General features: G+C 58.8%; 1 protein-coding gene across 4 annotated transcripts in view; it reads left to right on the plus strand.

The window, feature by feature from the left end:
* Positions 1 to 17,540, plus strand: part of BMP1 (bone morphogenetic protein 1) — a 40,148-nt gene extending 22,608 nt beyond the window's left edge. For 2 of the 4 annotated variants that reach the window (XM_067745093.1, XM_067745094.1), the window contains 11 exons: positions 1,310 to 1,426; positions 1,689 to 1,834; positions 1,936 to 2,131; positions 3,394 to 3,519; positions 4,323 to 4,483; positions 4,886 to 5,066; positions 8,870 to 8,995; positions 12,063 to 12,190; positions 12,576 to 12,789; positions 14,645 to 14,895; positions 16,810 to 17,540. In XM_067745093.1, the coding sequence (XP_067601194.1) occupies positions 1,310 to 1,426; positions 1,689 to 1,834; positions 1,936 to 2,131; positions 3,394 to 3,519; positions 4,323 to 4,483; positions 4,886 to 5,066; positions 8,870 to 8,995; positions 12,063 to 12,190; positions 12,576 to 12,789; positions 14,645 to 14,895; positions 16,810 to 16,944 (1,781 nt within the window). In that variant the 3' untranslated portion in view covers positions 16,945 to 17,540. Of the gene's footprint in view, positions 1 to 1,309; positions 1,427 to 1,688; positions 1,835 to 1,935; positions 2,132 to 3,393; positions 3,520 to 4,322; positions 4,484 to 4,885; positions 5,067 to 8,178; positions 8,410 to 8,869; positions 8,996 to 12,062; positions 12,191 to 12,575; positions 12,790 to 14,644; positions 14,896 to 16,809 lie in introns of those variants that run through there. The other 2 variants (XM_067745095.1, XM_067745096.1) reach the window with 1 other exon arrangement.
* The last annotated feature ends 351 nt before the right edge of the window (positions 17,541 to 17,891 follow it).

The raw sequence follows: 17,891 nt of genomic DNA on the forward strand, positions 1-17,891 counted from the left end.
ATCACTAAATGTGTGACTTTGGGCAAGTCTCTTCCCCAGTCTGGACCTCAAGGTCCTCAGTATGGGCTTCCAGGCCTCCCTCAGAGGGTGGCTGTCGGTGTATAGGTGTGGGCAATCACACAGGGTGACAGAGGGAGATGGACAGGCCTGTCCTCTCAGCTCCAGGCTCTCTTCCTCATCTGGGCAATTTCAGAGGCTCTGTTTTCTGTCTGCGAGATGTGGCCTGAGGGTGCCCACAGTGCAGCCTGGTGCACCACAGAGACCTACATTCCTGGCACGGTCGCCCAAACCTGTTTGCACAGGGTGCCTTGTCTCAGGGGTAGGGGAGTGGGTAAGTGGGGGATGGATGGGTCAGAACCACAGGACAGAAGATGCTGTAATGGACACAGAGTTAGAGCCTGAGGAGCTACATGAATTCTTCTTCGATCTGGATGTGAGCCTAAGTAGCTCAGGACCGCTCATTGGCGTTAGAACTTTGTCTCACAGCCCAGCCTCTGCCTGAAGCAGGCTGACGAATCCTCGCTCACCATCTCTTTTTTCCCCCAGTTTCTGATGTTCGAATATTTCTTATTAGTCACCCAAAGCAGCTGTCATTACGACACTTCTTGCTACAGAAGAGTTAGCATTTCCAAGATTGCTGTTTCTTTCTTTTTTTTTTTGCAGTTTCTTTTTCATAACTTACATTCCTAGGCCAGCAGCCTCTGTCCATTGCTGTAAGTTGGGAAACACCCATATTATTACGAACACACACATCAGCCCTAGTCAATTCTTGACTACAAAGAATTCCACAGATGGCCAGCCTCGTCCACTTATGTGGACTCTTGTCAGGTTTTATTTCAAAGAGGACATTTTCTCACCCAGTCCCTGGATTCTGGGATTTATTTGGGGTCCCATGGCATCCCCTGCATTTGAGCAAAAGAAAACTGTTGCTTGTTTTTGGTTATTACTTGTTTGCATGGAGAGCAAATAAGAAAGGATAAGTAGTGATGATAATGCTCTTTTTAAAAAGTAAATAAAACACAGATACTGTTGGCTAAGGTGAGGAGTCACCGTTCCTCCCAGAAACAGACTCCTATCCTTTCCCTCAAGGGCAGGAAATCTTCTAGAGTGAACTCTGGCCCTTCAAGGCCAAACTGGACCTTGGACCAGATGCAGGCCAACTTGAATGTGTGTTAAGTGCAGACCAGGGCCAGAGCCCCTGAGCCCCTCAGAGAGGTGGGGAGGGCTTCCTGGAGGTGCAGCCCTGGTGCGGGAAGGGAGAGGGCCTTGCTTTGGGCCTCACTGCCCCCTGTCCACGCCGTCTGTCCAGGCCGCTTCTGCGGGGGCAAACTCCCGGAGCCCATTGTCTCCACCGACAGCCGCCTCTGGGTTGAATTCCGCAGCAGCAGCAACTGGGTCGGGAAAGGCTTCTTTGCGGTCTATGAAGGTACCGAGGCAGGGGGACGAGGGAGTCAGAGGTGGGGTCCCTGGGCACCCTAGAACCACTCCCTCCTGGCACCCCAGAGGCAAGGCCGAGGGCCCGTGAAGGAGGAAGTAGAGATCCCACTGGGACTGGCCAGGGCTAGGGGCACTGGGAAGCTGGGAATTTGGGTGGGCAGGGCTAGAAGAGGGGGTAGAGGGGCTCTCGAACATTGCAGAGCATTCTGACCGACATCCTCTTTTTCCCAACTCGTCCCCTGTCCCCAAAGCCATCTGTGGGGGAGATGTGAAAAAGGACAACGGCCACATCCAGTCGCCCAATTACCCAGACGACTACCGGCCCAGCAAAGTCTGCATCTGGAGGATCCAGGTGTCCGAGGGCTTCCATGTGGGCCTCACCTTCCAGTCCTTTGAGGTGGGTCAGAGACCCCCAGGACGGCCCACCTCCTGCGGGCTTCCGGGGCTTGGGTCTGGGCCGCCAGGCCTCCTCCTGCTGACGGAGCCCCCGACCCCCAGATTGAGCGCCATGACAGCTGCGCCTATGACTATCTGGAAGTGCGCGACGGACACAGCGAGAGCAGCACCCTCATCGGGCGCTACTGCGGCTATGAGAAGCCGGACGACATCAAGAGCACGTCCAGCCGCCTCTGGCTCAAGTTCGTCTCTGATGGGTCCATTAACAAAGCTGGCTTCGCCGTCAACTTTTTCAAAGGTGCCTCCTTCCCCGCACCCCTACCCCGGCCCACTCCTGTGGCCAACCCACCTCCTTTGTTCCTTCTTTTTATTTTTTAAATTTTATTTGATTGAAGTAAGAACACTTAGCGTGAGGTCTACACTCGGAGCACATCTAAGTGTACAAACCAGTATTGCCGACAAAGGCACAGTGCTGTGCAGATCTCCTTGCTTGACGGAAACTTTATGCCCGCTGATTCATAACTCCCCCCCCCTCCCCCAGCCCTGGGCACCCATCATTCCACTCTTCAGTTTTATGAATTGGGCTATTTTAGATACCTCATGTGAGTGGAATCATGCAGAATTTGACTTTTGGGGACTGGCTTATTTTACTTAAAATAATGTCCTGAAGGTTCATCTGTGTTATCGCATATGGCAGAGTTTCCTTCTTTTTTAGGGCTGAATAGTATTCCACTGTGTGTCTGAACCACATTTCCTTTAGTCTCATCCGTGGATGGACACCTTGGCTATTGTGAATGGTGCTGCCATGGCTTCATTCGTTCCTCATTCACTCACTCAACACACTGTGAGGGATTCGTAGACCCTGGCGCCCTGCCCTTGAATTTATGGCCTAACTGGGCAGAAAAGGTCCCACTGAAAAACTACATACCTCACTGAGTAAATGACAAACGTAGGTAAAAGTAGCTGACACACGGTAGGTGGTCGACAGAGAATCGACATAACAATTCAGGAGTTGCCAAAAGTTTGTACTGAAGGAATGTTGGTGAGATGTGCAGGCAGAAAGTACCGTAGGAGCTCAGGGAGGAGACAAGGCAGCGTGGACGTTTTATCGGCGTGACCCTGGGCATTGAGGGTGTTCTGCCCAAGCCTCATTTCCTCGTCTGTAATCTGGGCACAGTTACAGCCCCTCCATCACAGGCTTCATGTAGGGATTGAAGCAGAGGTGAAAGAATGGTACTCAGCCGGGGATGGCGCATGAGAGGCCCCAGTGAATGGTGGTGGCCACCAGCCCAGCCAGTGTGGTCAGAAGGAAGGCTCCATGGGTCCACCTGTCCCCTCCTTCAGGGAACTGCCTGTCCCTTTGGGGTTGTCACAGACAGGATCCCCTGGGGACCGGGTGGGGTTCTGAGCAGGTCACAGCTGACTTCCTCCCCCTGGAATGGGACTGGGGGTGGTCCTAGCAGCCTGAGGGATCCTGGACTTGACTCCCAAGCAGAGGGCAGGAGGAGGGACCCAGGCCCCGGACTGGGAGTCACTGACACCCTTTCCTTACGACCGCAGAGGTGGACGAGTGCTCTCGGCCCAACCGCGGGGGCTGTGAGCAGCGGTGTCTCAACACCCTGGGCAGTTACAAGTGCAGCTGCGACCCTGGGTATGAGCTGGCCCCTGACAAGCGCCGCTGCGAGGGTAAGTGCCCCCGGGCTGCCCAGGACCCTGTTCCCTCTCCCACCCCAAACCCTCCAGCCCGGGTCTCTTCTGCCCTTGCACAGACCCCTTTCCAGAAAAACGAGGATTCCCTGGCACTTTGGTCACTACTCATGGGTAAGGAATACATTGTCTCTTTCAATCCCCCGGAACACACTGTGACCAGGTGTGATGTACTCTGGTTTGGTTTTCATTCTTGTTCTTCTTTTTAAATGCTGATCTTGATTGATTTCATCACCCAGCAGAAGGTCACGATCCACAGTTTGGAAACCACTGTTCTTAGACAGGCACTGAGTTCCAGCCTCTCATTATAAATGTTCCCAGGAGGTAGTGAAACGCTCTCTGGCTAACTGTCTCCATCTCAGCCTGATCTTGCTGCCGGGCTTCTCTCCACTCACCTCTGAGCAGCTCCCTCTCCCTCCGTGCCTCCCAGTCCCCGCCCCCTGGTCCTCCCTGCCTCCCTCCCAGCACCCCCTGCCCACTGGTACTGCCTTTCTGGAGCCCCTCACCCCACCCCCCACCTCTAAGCAGACGCCTGGCCTGTTCTCTCGCAGAGAAAATTGAAGTGACCACACAACTCCTCCTACTCTGAAGACACCCCCCCTCCCACTCTGAAGACACCCCCCCTCCCCTGCCTCCTTCCCCATAGAGACCACACACCAGCCCCCCAGGCTGGGGGAACCCACAAACCCACTCCTCCTCCTTCATGCACCCCAGCCAGTGTCCATGCCCTTCTCTAGAGCCGGGACTCCTGGTGGGTGACGCCACCTCCCTTGTCCCCCCAGCTGCCTGTGGTGGATTCCTCACCAAGCTCAATGGCTCCATCACTAGCCCGGGCTGGCCCAAGGAGTACCCCCCTAACAAAAACTGCATCTGGCAGCTGGTGGCGCCCACCCAGTACCGCATCTCCCTGCAGTTTGACTTCTTCGAGACCGAGGGCAATGATGTAAGTGCCCGCCTGGGGCTGAGGAGACGCAGGGAGGTCTGAGGCGTGCGAGCTCAGCCTGGTGCCTGCTTCCTACCCTCCGAAAGAAATACTCCAGGAATGTAGAGGCAGTGTGTGTGTGTGTGGGGGGGGTTCAGAGGAAGCAGGGGAGGCTCAGGGAGGAGGGCCTTGAAGGCCAGGGAGCACGTGGCACATGGGAATGAAGGACGTGGAGTCCAGAAGCCTGTGGGGAGAGGCAAGGCTGGGGGCTTGTGTGGGGAGCACAAGAGGAACTGATGGGGTGGGGTGGCAAAGCAGGTAACTAAAGGCGAAAGGACCCACGGAACAGGGAGCCTCCTCAGGCGCAGGTGGTCAGGAGAGGCTTCCTGGAGGAGGTGGGCCTGGAGCTGCGCTGCCCCACAGGTGTGCAAGTACGACTTCGTGGAGGTGCGCAGCGGACTCACGGCCGACTCCAAGCTGCACGGCAAGTTCTGTGGCTCCGAGAAGCCCGAGGTCATCACCTCCCAGTACAACAACATGCGTGTGGAGTTCAAGTCCGACAACACAGTCTCCAAAAAGGGCTTCAAGGCCCACTTCTTCTCAGGTAACCCCGGACTCCCCAGCTCCGAGCCCCGCATCCCTTTCTTCCTGCCGCTGCGCCCCTGTACTCTGCAGCCCCTCTGGTGCCGGGCAGCAGGGTCTGTCCCCTGCTCCCCCCACTGGCCCTCCACCACCAGGACAGCCCTCCCTGCCTGAACCCCGCTATTCCTGAGCCCTCAAGGCTGTATGGGAGCCGACCTGAGGCCGGGCAGGACATAGGCCTGCAGAAAGGAAGGGAGAGGGCGCTCCAGGCCTCAGGGGCCGCAAGCCAAGACCCGAGGGAGGTCAGGCCCTGGGAGCAGGGAGTGCAGTGAGGCCGGAGGCTGCCGCATGCAGAAGAGGAGGGTGTTTGCATTGGACTGTGGGGCAGGTTATCCGGCAGCGGTTGACTCTTTAATCAGAACCAGCACACACCAAATGGGGTCATGCCGGGGCCTTCAGAAGTGATAAGGAGCCTCCCTTCCCTCAACCCCAAAGCCTTCCCACTCCCCCGAGGCCCACGGTGGGGGACTCAGATCCAACCAGCACATGTCTGTTGACAGCTGCCCCATGTAAGGCTAGGGGTCAAGTCCCTTTAAGGGCCCCATCTCCGGGCAGACAGGAGGCCATGGGCTGGCTGGAGCAGACAGTTTGTCGGGGAGCAACCCAGGGGTCCTCATCCCCAGCACGCCTGGTGGACCAGGCATGGGCGGCGGGAAGCCCAGAAACCTCCGAGCGGGTCCACGCTGCCTTCCTTCTCCCCTCCTTTGCCCAGGGTCCTGCATCCTCAAGCCCCCTATGTGGCCGCCCTGCACCCTCACCTGCCCCGCTGGATGCCATGCACTGCCCCTGTGCACTGGTTCCCTGCTTGGTACTGCCAGCCACCCCGCTCTGCTTACAGTGCCTCACAGCCCCTGCCCCACTGCTGGCTGAGACCCTTGCAATGCGACTCCCTCTCTTCCCTGGGCCCACCTGGAACCCGCGTGAGGTGCTCACCAGAGGGCTGAGGGGACGTAACATCCACTCAGGGATGGGCTCGGCCCTGGGGAAACCATTACCTGCTTACTCTTGTCTCTTCCTGCCCTTCTGTTGCTCCAGTCTTGGTAGGGGGGCGGGGCGGAGGGAGACCAGCACCGCATCTGTCAGACCTAGAGCCCAGGGCTCTCCACCCACGGTTACTGCCCTGCCCTGGCCCGACACTGCTACCCTCAGCCCACCCTCAGCTCTGCACAGACGCGCGCGCACACACATGCACACACACACCTGCACACGCACACTTGCACTGCCCCTTCTCACAAGAAACCTGCAGAGGACCCTCACCGCTGGGCATCAAGGTTCAGCCCTCAGGGTCCAGGGCATCTGCCTCTGACCCCCCAGGAGGGGGGCTATTTGGACTTTTGGGACACCCAGCGAGGAGACCATAAGGCAAGAAGAAGAGAGAGCCTGAAGACCTTCAGTGTGACCCCAGCCACCTTCCGGGGCATTGGGCACTGGAGGGTGAGTGCCATCTCCTTGTCCCAGCCCGTGTCCACTCCCTGCTCCTGCCCCTTCTGCAACCTGCATCCCTGGCTCCCAGGAGAGGCTGCCCCCGACCATGGCAGAGCCCCTCCCCGGGCACTAAAGCAGCCCTTTCTCAGGGCTCGCAGCGCTCAATACCGCACTCAGCACTCACTCACCCACTCACTCGCTCATTGGGCAAGTACTCCTTTTACCCCTACAGTATGCCAGGCACTGTACTCGGTTTTTGGGGTGCAAATACGAGGAAGGCATGGGGGTCAATTTCAGGACGATCTTTGCTCATTCCGTGAGCTGGAACTCCTGAAGCTCCCAGCATAGTCATCAGTGAGTTACTCGGTGAAACCCCAGGATGGGTTGTAGGGTGCCCATCACCCCACATTCTCACAGGGCTTGTGCAAAGGCAGCTTCCACAGGGCCCTCTGTCAGGGTCCCTCACGATGCTCTAACTGAGGAGACCTGGGGAAGGACTTGGGGACTCCACCTCTTGACCTTGGGTTGTTTGGGTCCCACGGGGTCTGGCTCACGTGAGAGTGAATTGGAGAAGCAGGGCCATCTGGGAGCCAGTGCTCCAGCCCTTGGGCCCCTCTCCCAAGGGAGACCCGGAACAGGGCCGCCGTTGTCACAGACTCCGCCTGGCCATGTGAATGTCAGCAGGCATCTTTCTACCTCGGGGCTCATCTCTGGAACTCTGTGTGTCCACTCCCCTTCCCTGAATGCCTGCCTCCGTTCCAGGCACACAGTACCCAAAATGACCATGGAGAGACTGGAGAATATGTGTGTGTGATGTACCCGTGCCTGTGACCACGTGTCCCTCTGTGTGTCAGTTTCTGTGTTCACGGGAGAGCGCATGTGCAGATCCGCCCAAATGGGAGCAGCTGCGCCTGTGAGCCCTCCTGAGTCCGCAGTGGCCTGTTGATGAGTCCGTGGTCTCTGCATCCACGTGTGTCTCTGTTTGTACCTGTGCTTGTGTGTGCCTGTGCATGCTTCCTCACGCACAGGGAGTGAGCCAGCAGCGTCTATCCCTGGTACGTGTACGCAGGTGGCCGATGGCTGACGTGTGTGAGTGTGGTGTCTGTGTGTGAGGGGCTGACGTGTATCCTGTCCGTGTGTGTGTGTGTGTGTGTGTGTGTGTGTGTGTCAACCTGTGGGTCAGTGTCTGTGCTGCCGTGTCGGGACGACGGTACAGGGTGAGGGATAATATGTCTGTGGGTGTGTTGGCGTGAGTGTGTGTCTGTGTCTGTAACACACTGTAGTTGCAGCACCAGGAGAGAGCCGAGCTCTGGATGAGGCCCCCTTCCCATGGACTGCTCCCCTCTGCTAGAGACTCTGCGTCTCCTTCCCCAGCGTGCGGGCCTCATTCCCACCCCCAAGGCCTTCTCCCTGCCGCAGGCTTCCTCCCGTCTGTCCCCTGTCGCTGTGCCTCCTCCCACCCGCTGCCCCTCCGTGGCCTGGCTGCTCCGGACATGGCCGTCCTGCATGTGTGTCCCGCTGCCCCCCAACCCCGTGCTGCCCGTGGACCCCCCTCGGAGCCGGGCCTGGTTTTCACTGCTCTCCCTCCCTGGCCCCCGCCCTCCACCCGCACCCCTTGGTCCCTTTTCTCCTTCTCTCTCTCGTTTCAGAAAAGAGGCCAGCTCTGCAGCCCCCCCGGGGACGGCCCCACCAGCTCAAATTCCGAGTGCAGAAAAGAAACCGGACCCCCCAGTGAGGCCCGCCTGGCCTCCCGGACCCTTTGTTACTCAGGAACCTCACCTTGGACGGAATGGGCTGGGGGCTCTGCTGCCGCCCACCCCAACCTCCGCTCTGCCATGCCGGCCCGGCTCCCTCCGGCCGGACAGAACTGGTGCTCTCCTCGCCCCTGCCCCCGCTCACGTGGACAGGGGACTCTCCCTGCCTCCCGCCCCTCCCATTTTGATGGTGTCTGTGACATTTCCTGTTGTGAAGTAAAAGAGGGACCCCTGCGTCCTGCTCCTTTCTCTTGCAGTCTGCTTGTCCGTGTGTCTATTTTTCCACTTGTCCGTCTGTCCAGTAAGCAGGTAATGGTAGAGGGTTCCCATGCTGGTCAGCTCCAGACCCCAGCCTCCCTCCGTCCACTTCTCCTTTCTCTCCGCACAGCTGGGCCCCCCTCAGCCACCTCCGCTTGATGCAGTGCCCTGGACCCCCACCATCGCCTTGACCTCCGCTCCCCACCCTGCCTGTGGGGGGGCGGGGGGAGGGTGAGGTGGACGCCCAGCCGGTCCTCCCACTTCCCCTGGGGTGATGCAGCCCTCATCCCTGCACAGACCGGTCTGCCCTTGCTTGTTCCCCCTGCAGACAAGGACGAGTGCTCCAAGGATAACGGCGGCTGCCAGCAAGACTGCGTCAACACCTTCGGCAGCTACGAGTGTCAGTGTCGCAGCGGCTTTGTCCTCCACGACAACAAGCACGACTGCAAGGAAGGTAAGCGCTGCCAGAGCCCCCGGGCACCTTCCCCTGCCCACGGCTGGGCCTGAAGGGCTCAGCGCTGCCATCTCCTCCGGCCTCTCTTTGGACTCAAGAAGCTGAGTGACCTCTGAGGTCACCTCGTTTTGCCTCCCGCCTAGTGCACGGACCCTCCCCGTCCCTCCCGCGCCCCCCCCCCCCAGCAATATCCAAGCCACACACACTTCTGGAGAGGAGGGGCTGCCCCCAGGCCCCATTGTTAGGCTGTTCTGGTAATTAGTGCTCCTTAAAATCCATGTCCAAGTCTTTCTCTTTGTCCGACCTCCCGCTGTCAGGGACGCAAGCTGGGACAGTGGTGAAGAGCACAGACTCTGGTGCCAGGCTCCCAGCCCTACCACTTAGCCAGCCACGTGCCCTTGGGCAGCTGACTTCCTTTCTCCGCACCCGGGTTTGCTCACGAGTGACTCCTGGATGGTACCAGCACCCTCCTCCTAGGGGCGGGGCGCTGTGATGTGCTCCGAGCAGCGCCTGCCTCATAGCAAGCAGTCACGTATGTCACTGTTATCGGTCACATCTCTGACCCCTGGGGACACCCAGAACAGGGCTGCTGCCTCCCTGACATTGAAGCCCTGCAGATCCTTGGAAACAGCTCTCAGGTCATTGCCCAAATCACGTGATACCTCTCTGGATGCAATACAACCCTGGCCTGCTCCCAGTTGCTGATTCCACTGTGGCCCGTGCCTGCTGGGGATGTACTATCCCAGCAGCACAATGTAGACTCGCCTCTGACACTGAGAGTCTGTGTGCCGTTGGGTGAGTCATTTCGGCCCTCTGAGCTTCAATTGCCTCACCCATGAGATGGTCCTACGCTTTAGAGCCCTTGCTTTGAGCACTTAGCACAGTGCCCGGCAAATGCCTCTTCTCACCATTACTAGGTGGACAACCAAAGTACCAGCAAATAAACTGCCGACTAGGATAAACAGAGGTGAAGCACCCAACGGACGTCCCAGGGCTTCCATCCCCATCGCTTCAGGCTCTCCAAATATAGAGTACCTGACTCACGGAGCCCCCATATCTTTTAACTAGGGGAGACCACCTTCTGATGTTGTCTAAACTGTATGCCATCTCTGTACTCTCTATGAAAAACAGGGTTTTGCTAAAGAACCCTCAGCATTGACATCAACAAGATAGCAGGAGCAGGTGTAAACCTGCTGGGAAGATGATCTGTGTGTAGCTCCGATTCACTTTAGAAGAACTCATCGTTTCTTACTCAAGTGCTAGGCTAGTAACAAATCAGTATTTCCTGACCCTCTGTGGGGGGTGTAGCTCTGTGCAAAGTTCTGTAGGGGGTTCAAGAGGGGATCCCTCTGCTCCCGAGGAGACTGCAGTGTAGCTGGGGAGAGAAGTGGGCATGGAAGGAGAAATCAGGGGGTGGGGACAACTGGTGTAAAAATGGGGTGGGGGGCAGTGAGTGTGGACATGGGAAGCTGAAGATGGGTAATGGAAGCAGCTCATAGCTCAAATGTGGAGGCCAGGAGCTCCACCTGCCTCCACCCGGACCGCTGGTGGCCTGCAAGGGCACTGCCCCTCTGGACCCTGGCGGCTGTGCATTCATCCTGTGAGCCTCTGACTATAGGCACAGCTGTTCAGCCTGCACCCCACCCACCCCTCTCTCCTCCCCAGTCCAGCGGTGCACTGGCTTTTCCTCAGAGGGACCTGTCAGATTGGATGATAACGCTTAAGGAGCATCAGCCTTGGAGTTTGTGAGGCCATGCTGTTCCGAGGCAGAAGGCAGATTGCAGTGGATCAAGGAGCCATGAGTAGTGAGAACATGGTGTAGCAAGTTTTCTTGAAGACAAGGAGACAGGATGGGTGGTAGCAGGAGGAGAGCGTTGTTTCAGGATGGGCAAAGCGTAGGAAGGGTTCGTGGCCTGGCCGAGCTGGCAGAGGGAGTGAGCGCGGGTAATGTGTGACATGAGGGTCCCCAGATGGTGGGCAGCAATGAGCTCCAGCTCAAGGAAGGAAAATCCATTCCTGCCCGGGAGGAGTGGCACCTTCTCTAAGACAAGGCAGGAGGGAAGGTGAGCGGGAAAGGTGAGTTTGCCGGTAGGGGTTGGGAAATTGAAGTTGTTCATATCTGAGGGCCCTGCTTTTCTCCAGGAGGCAGGAGGTGAGGTGGTCTGCTGGGAGCGGGGCTTGGAGTTGAGGAGAGGGCCGAAGGTTCGGAGCCGTAGCTGAGGAGGTGAGAGATGGAGCTGGTGAAGGACGAATCCAAAGAATATCAAGGGGTGGGGGCCCAGCCACTCTTGGAGACCACGAATGGGGTTTTCCAGGATGGTGCCGCTCAAGCACAGCCCTTGATGAGCAGTTGGGGTGATGGCCCACATGGTGCAGCTGATAGAGAAGCAAGTCAACCCAGGAGGAAGTGTTGGGAGGAAGTGGAAGGGTCAAGGCCATGGAGGCCTCTCTAAAGCTGGAGAGCTGTTAGGGAAAGGGAGGGCCTGAGCGCCCTGGAAGAACAGGAGGTGGCCACTGCGAGGGTGATGTGTTTGTAGCATCGAGAATTGGAGGGTGATGGCGAAGCCTTGGTGGTGAGAGGTGAGAACCCATAGAGCTGAGAAGGTCAGGGGCGCGAGGCATGTGGGTGGACCATCCACGTGTGTGTTGACATCACCTAGGATGGTGGCAGGAGTGGGGTGGAGAGAACTGAGTCAGATGCCAAAGTCTTCTGTGGATATGGAAGTGTGGCAGGAGGTCAGAGGATGCCGGCTTCGTGGAGAGCAGAGGTGGTATGGCCAAATGGCCTCAAAGGTCCAGGAGTGTACACAGGGTGCCTGGGAGGGCTGCTTCCATGGCTGGTGCCAGGTGAGGTCCAGCTTGGAACCGAGCAGCTAGATTTCCCCGGGCTGGGTGACTGAATGGAAAAGAAGTGACGTGAGCTTTCATTCCATTTCTAAGTGGGGGACAAGAGAAGCAAGAAAGGGGGAGGAGGGGAGGGAGGGGCTTCTTCCTTCCTTTCTTCATAGGGGCCATTGGAGCACTGGGGTCCCTGCTGATCCCCTTCCCCTCACTCACCTCTCCACAGCCGGCTGTGACCACAAGGTGACATCCACCAGCGGCACCATCACCAGCCCCAACTGGCCTGACAAATACCCCAGCAAGAAGGAGTGTACCTGGGCCATCTCTAGCACCCCTGGGCACCGGGTCAAGCTGGTAAGGTGCCCGCTCCCCACCCCGCTCCTCCGTGCCATCTGCGCATCACCTATTTCCTGTCAGCTCCAAAGCCCCATGTCACTCAGAGCACTGCTCAGGGCCATGCAGGCTGCAGGCTGGTGGCCTGGCTGAGCCCACAGGGCTGCCATCCCTGTGAGAAGCCCAAGTCTGGCGTGGACAGAGGCCCTTTCCCAGCATACAGTGGGTTTGTACCTGCCATCGCCTCATTCCTAGGTCCTCCCCGTCTCCCATCCACCAACAGTGGCCACTGCCCCGGTGTCCATGAACTGGGGTCCGGGGGCCTTGGTTTGGTGCCACCTGTTGCCCACGCCTCCTGCCCCGGCCACATAATTCCTAATTCGCTGTCCTCCCTCATGCCCTCCAGACCTTCATGGAGATGGACATCGAGTCCCAGCCTGAGTGTGCCTACGACCACCTGGAGGTGTACGACGGGCGTGACGCCAAGGCCCCCGTCCTGGGCCGCTTCTGCGGGAGCAAGAAGCCTGAGCCCGTCCTGGCCACGGGCAGCCGCATGTTCCTGCGCTTCTACTCTGACAACTCCGTGCAGAGGAAGGGCTTCCAGGCGTCCCACTCCACAGGTGAGCCCACCGCAGGCCAGGGTGGGGGCAGCCGGTGCTCTGTGTGGTCATTTGTCCTGGAGGCATCTGCTGATCCTGGTCTCAAAGGCAGGCCCTGGGCTCCAGTCGGAGGTTTACAAAGAGCTCCTGAAGACACAGACAGGCCCAGCCCCTGGCCGGGTGGACAGACAGCATGTCCTGAAGGCCAGACCAGAGGGGCAGAGAGTCAGCCTCCTGGGCCAGGGAGAGGAGGTCCTGATTAGGGGTGCGAAGGTCAGAAAGAAAACAGGGCAGTGACAACAGTGGGTAGAGAACCAGAGGTGGGGAGGGAAACCCCTGGGGTCCCCAGAGGTAGGACACTTGTCTGTGTGGTAGGCCACCCACATTCCACCCCCCAGATTCACGCGTTCATTCATTCCGCAGACATTTGTTAACACGTGGCAGGTACGCGGCAGCAACCTAAGTGCGGGTCACAAAATGAATGAAGCAGGGCTTCCCTGGTGGCGCAGTGGTTGGGAGTCCGCCTGCCGAGGCAGGGGACGCGGGTTCGTGCCCAGGTCCGGGAAGGTCCCACGTGCCGCGGAGCGGCTGGGCCCGTGAGCCATGGCCGCCGAGCCTGCGCGTCCGGAGCCTGTGCTGCGCAACGGGAGAGGCCACAACAGTGAGAGGCCCGCGTACCGCAAAAAAAAAAAAAAAATGAACGAAGCAGACAAACCTCTCAGTCCTTGAGGGGTTTACTCTGCATTTACTTGTTCGTTTATTCAACAACCTTCTACTGAGCCCTGGACCCTGCAGGAGACTCAGAGGGGCACGGAGAGGTGAATCAGGCATAAGCCCTTCACCCTGCCCACACGGGAACCCACAGCCTAGGGGAGAGACAGGACACGGACAGATAATTACAGCAGGAGACAAAACACGCTAAGGGCCTCGCTCTGGGTGTGAGGTGATGGGTCGTTGCAGGCAGGGGAGGAGCCCAAGCACAGCCACAACCCCAGACAGCTCTGGGTGTACACAGGTGACTGCAGGTCATTTAGTTTGGCTGGAGCAATGGGCGTGTGAGGACAGCAGTGAACTGGGAATGGTGTGGCTACAAAGAAAGGCTGGAGCCCAGTCCTGTGAGGCCTGGGACATCAGGCCAACGGTGACCGCTGGGGGCTTGGCAGGCTTCTTGTGGGTCTTAAGCTACCTGTTGGGGAGGCCCCAGAGCTGATGGGTCCACAGTCCCGCTCCTCCCTTTTAACTCAGCCCCTGACCCAGGCCTCGCCCATCCACGCCCCACCCGTGAGCCCAGGTGTCCTGAAGGCCAGAGGGCGTAGGAAGGGGTGGACGGGATGACCCTGCCCTGCCTGCTCTCGTTTGCCCTTCCCAGCACAGGGTCACACACTGGAGGCCCGGAACTCCATCTGGCCCTCAGACCTGCTCTGTTTGGCCCACACTGTGTTTTTTAAAAACATAAGCCAACGTTTAAAAATTAGGAGTTTTCGCATAAAATCCACGAGTACGTCTTCTCGCTTAAGAAAGGGAGCTCAGGCGACACAGGGCCCACATTCTTCCGTGATAGCCATCAGCTGGAGCAAATTAGCAGCAACCTCTTTCAACAAGCGTGCTCTCCCTGGGGCCTCTGCTCAGAGCGGCCTTCCACCCACCACGTCCCCGGGCCTCCGCGGGCATCTCTCCAGAGGGAAAGCCGCAGAGCACTTGTTCCAGGCCAAGGCCTGGGCCGGGTCCAAACCCACCTATCACTAGCCATGTGGCCTCGTCCCAGGGCCTCCATCCGGCCAGGAGGCCTGAATATGGGGAGGGACAGTGCCTGGGCCACAGCCGTGCTCGGGGTGGGGGGGGTGTGGCTGATCTTGTGTCCCCCTCCCCCCCTCAGAGTGTGGAGGCCAGGTGCAGGCAGAGGTGAAGACCAAGGACCTTTACTCCCACGCCCAGTTTGGCGATAACAACTACCCCGGGGGCGTGGACTGCGAGTGGGTCATCGTGGCCGAGGAAGGCTATGGCGTGGAGCTGGTGTTCCAGACCTTTGAGGTGGAGGAGGAGGCCGACTGCGGCTACGATTACATGGAGCTCTTCGACGGCTACGACAGCACGGCCCCCAGACTGGGGCGCTACTGTGGCTCCGGGGTGAGACCCGCCACCCCTCACCCCAGCGCAGGGACCCAGCACCTCTGCAGGCCTGGGGTCCCGGCGCAGGGGACAGCCCCTGCCTGGCACGTTGTAGGAGCCAGAGACCTACAAAGTGGGTGGTCGCTCACAGAGGCCCGCCCCGCCCTGGGCCATCCCCACCCAGGAAACCAGGTCCTTTCTGGTCAACACAGAGGTTCCTGCAGCCTCTGGGATAGGCCCTGCCCTGACCCAAGCCTGCTCAGCACGTTTGGTTGGGTCTCCAAGGTAGTTTGCATCTGGAGAGGAGGATGGAGTTCCCTCTGCCCTCTGATTCCCTCGTCCCAGTCCAAAGGCAGCTGACCAGGGCCCGGAATGAGGGCAGAGGTTGGGGCAGGAGCCAGAGACCAGGACTGAGCTGAGTCGTGCTAGGCAGTCGTTCTGGCGGAGCCATGACAATACCCTCATCTCTTCCACTGCCTGTTTCTCTTCTTGGTGAAAGGCCAGCTGGCCCCAAAGCAGATACTGATGCCGCTGTCCAAGCAGATACTGAATATTACCTCTTGGTCCATAAAATGGCACTTTCAGAGGCAGTGGGCAAAAGTTTGCTCGATGCGGTTTTAACTAAGGCCACAGGAAAACCACAGAGGTGGGTTTATTTTCCTCCAGGCAGAGCTTGTGAGTTCTTCTGTTTTTTTCTTTTTCTTTTCTTTTTAATCCTCTCCTCCTTCAGTGAATGTCATCTTCCCCTCACCATTCCACACACATACACACACACACACACTTTTGCACATGTACTCACACTCATATGCACACTCAGACACGCCCTCCTTCCCATCACTTCCCTAGTCCCCTGCCTCTCACGGCCGTGCTCCAGGGCTGCCTGGGTGCCCCAGGAAGGGTTAAACTTCCCAGGAGCAGCAGTAGCTGCTGAACCCAGCATTGGCTGGTGGAATATCCCCTTAGGAGCAGAGCTTCAGCCTTTGTCAACTGGCAAGGGCCGGGCAGGGCTGGGACAGGGTGGAGAGCTGGGGAAGCGGAGCACACAGCCCCCCTGCCTGCCTGGCTCAGCCGCTCCAGGATCCCCAGGCAACCAAGCTAGTGCCCCCTCCCCACTTGACTCTTTGTGACTCCCTTAATCTGACATCTTTGGGTGAGTCACACACCAAATTGGGTGTCCCCGGGTGGCGTCTTGCAAAGACTTCCATCAGGCTGGAGCAAACGGGAGGGGACCTGGGGAAGGAACCCAGTTCCGTCAGGGCTTCCTGGCATGGTTGCTGGAAATGTCCCCAAGGTTTTTGGAGGGCTTTGAGGGCCAGGGCCTCTTCGTGCTTATGCTCTGTAGGCGGCTGTCATGCTGAGGGCCTGCACACAGAGGTGAGGAGGGGCTTGCAGGCGCCTAGGAAGGGGCATCACCCGGAGCTGACCATGGCCAGCATCGGGGGAGGGCAGGAGCGTGGTGGCCGAGTCCGGGTCTGGGGGACCCAGCTGTCCTGTCTTCTCCAAGAGACAGCCGGGACAGCAACAAGGCGGCCACTCAGACAAGCGTCTCCCTTTCCCAGCTATCCTCTTTCTGTTCCTGCCACCAGCCCTTCTAGGCTTGGAGAGCAGACAGCTTCTGAGGGAAGCCAGGCCCAGCGGGGGGCAGTGCCTTGCCTAAGACTTCACAGCTAACTAGTTAGTAGCAGCGCTGGGTGTGGAATGAAAGTGTAACTCTGCACTTAAGACAAGCTCCTCTACCCCCTGCTACCTCCCCTCCTCCAGGCACCCCATTAAACCCCTGCTCCCAAGAACCCTCCTCCTGCTTCCAGGCGCTGGGGGAATCTGGCGGAAGTCGGGAGCTGCCCGCCTTCCTCATAGCTGGGGAACTCGGGGAGGGAAACAGCAGCCCTGCCCCTGGTCCTCAGTCTCATGCCCACCCCTTTCCTCTGTCAGCCTCCCGAGGAGGTGTACTCGGCGGGAGATTCTGTCCTGGTGAAATTCCACTCGGATGACACCATTACCAAAAAAGGCTTCCACCTGCGATACACCAGCACGAAGTTCCAGGACACGCTGCACAGCAGGAAGTGACCACTGCCCTCACACGGCGGGGACGGGAGGCCCGCTGCCCTCAGTCAACTGAGCCGGACAGCGGGGGCTGGGCAGAAGGCGGGACCCCGTCCCCGTCCCCCAGGTGCCAGGACCTGCGGGCCAACGGTCCAGGTGAGGCAGGGCGCTGGACTCCTACATGAGCCACTGCCCCACGATCCCTTCCTCCCTTGCCCCCGCCAGGAGTGAAGGGCCAGGGCCAGGGAGCCAGAGCTTTCCCTGAGACACTTGAAGTGGCCATTCCTCTCTGGGGGCCCAGCCCGGTGGGAGAGGGTCTGTCACCGGGACCCGCCCACCTTCCCTGCCCGTCTCTACACGCTGTATTGTGTATGGCCGGTGGCATATCTTCATTGTAATGTACATTTCCCACCCCTTCTCCAACCCCGATTTGGTTTTATTTTAAGCCTCCACTTCCCCCTGTTTCCTGGGGCGTGAGTTTCCGTACATGTCCCACAGGAGCCAGGGTGGGAGGATGAAGGGGAGGGAGTGGGGCAGCAAGACAGGGCTTCTCTCAGGCCCAGTGGCTAGTCGGCCACACCAGGGCACCCCAGCCAATAAACCGAAAGTGTTACAGCCAGTATCCTGTGCCAGGTGCTGTCTGGGGTATGGGGCCGGCGGGCGTGGGGTGGCTCGTCTCGCTCCAGATGTGCAGGCTGGCTGTGTCTGGGGCCGGCCCCCAGCCAGGACACCTGGCCTCACTGGCTGCCCTTCCTTCCGTCAATTCCAGGGCCCCAGAGGGTGGGATTTCACGGTCAGGCACACACAGATACGCCTCGCACACGTCAGCCTGCAGGCGCCCCATGTACACACACTGCTCGAAGCTCTCTCACACAGCTGAAGGGGAGGGACATTCTGCAAACAGGCTGTTCGGTGAGGAGGGAGGAGATACGTAAAAGGGGATGGCGTATGTCTGTCCATCCAGTGTCCAG

The sequence above is a fragment of the Pseudorca crassidens genome, chromosome 7, assembly GCF_039906515.1.
Source record: "Pseudorca crassidens isolate mPseCra1 chromosome 7, mPseCra1.hap1, whole genome shotgun sequence".
In the NCBI taxonomy this organism is placed as follows: domain Eukaryota; kingdom Metazoa; phylum Chordata; class Mammalia; order Artiodactyla; family Delphinidae; genus Pseudorca; species Pseudorca crassidens.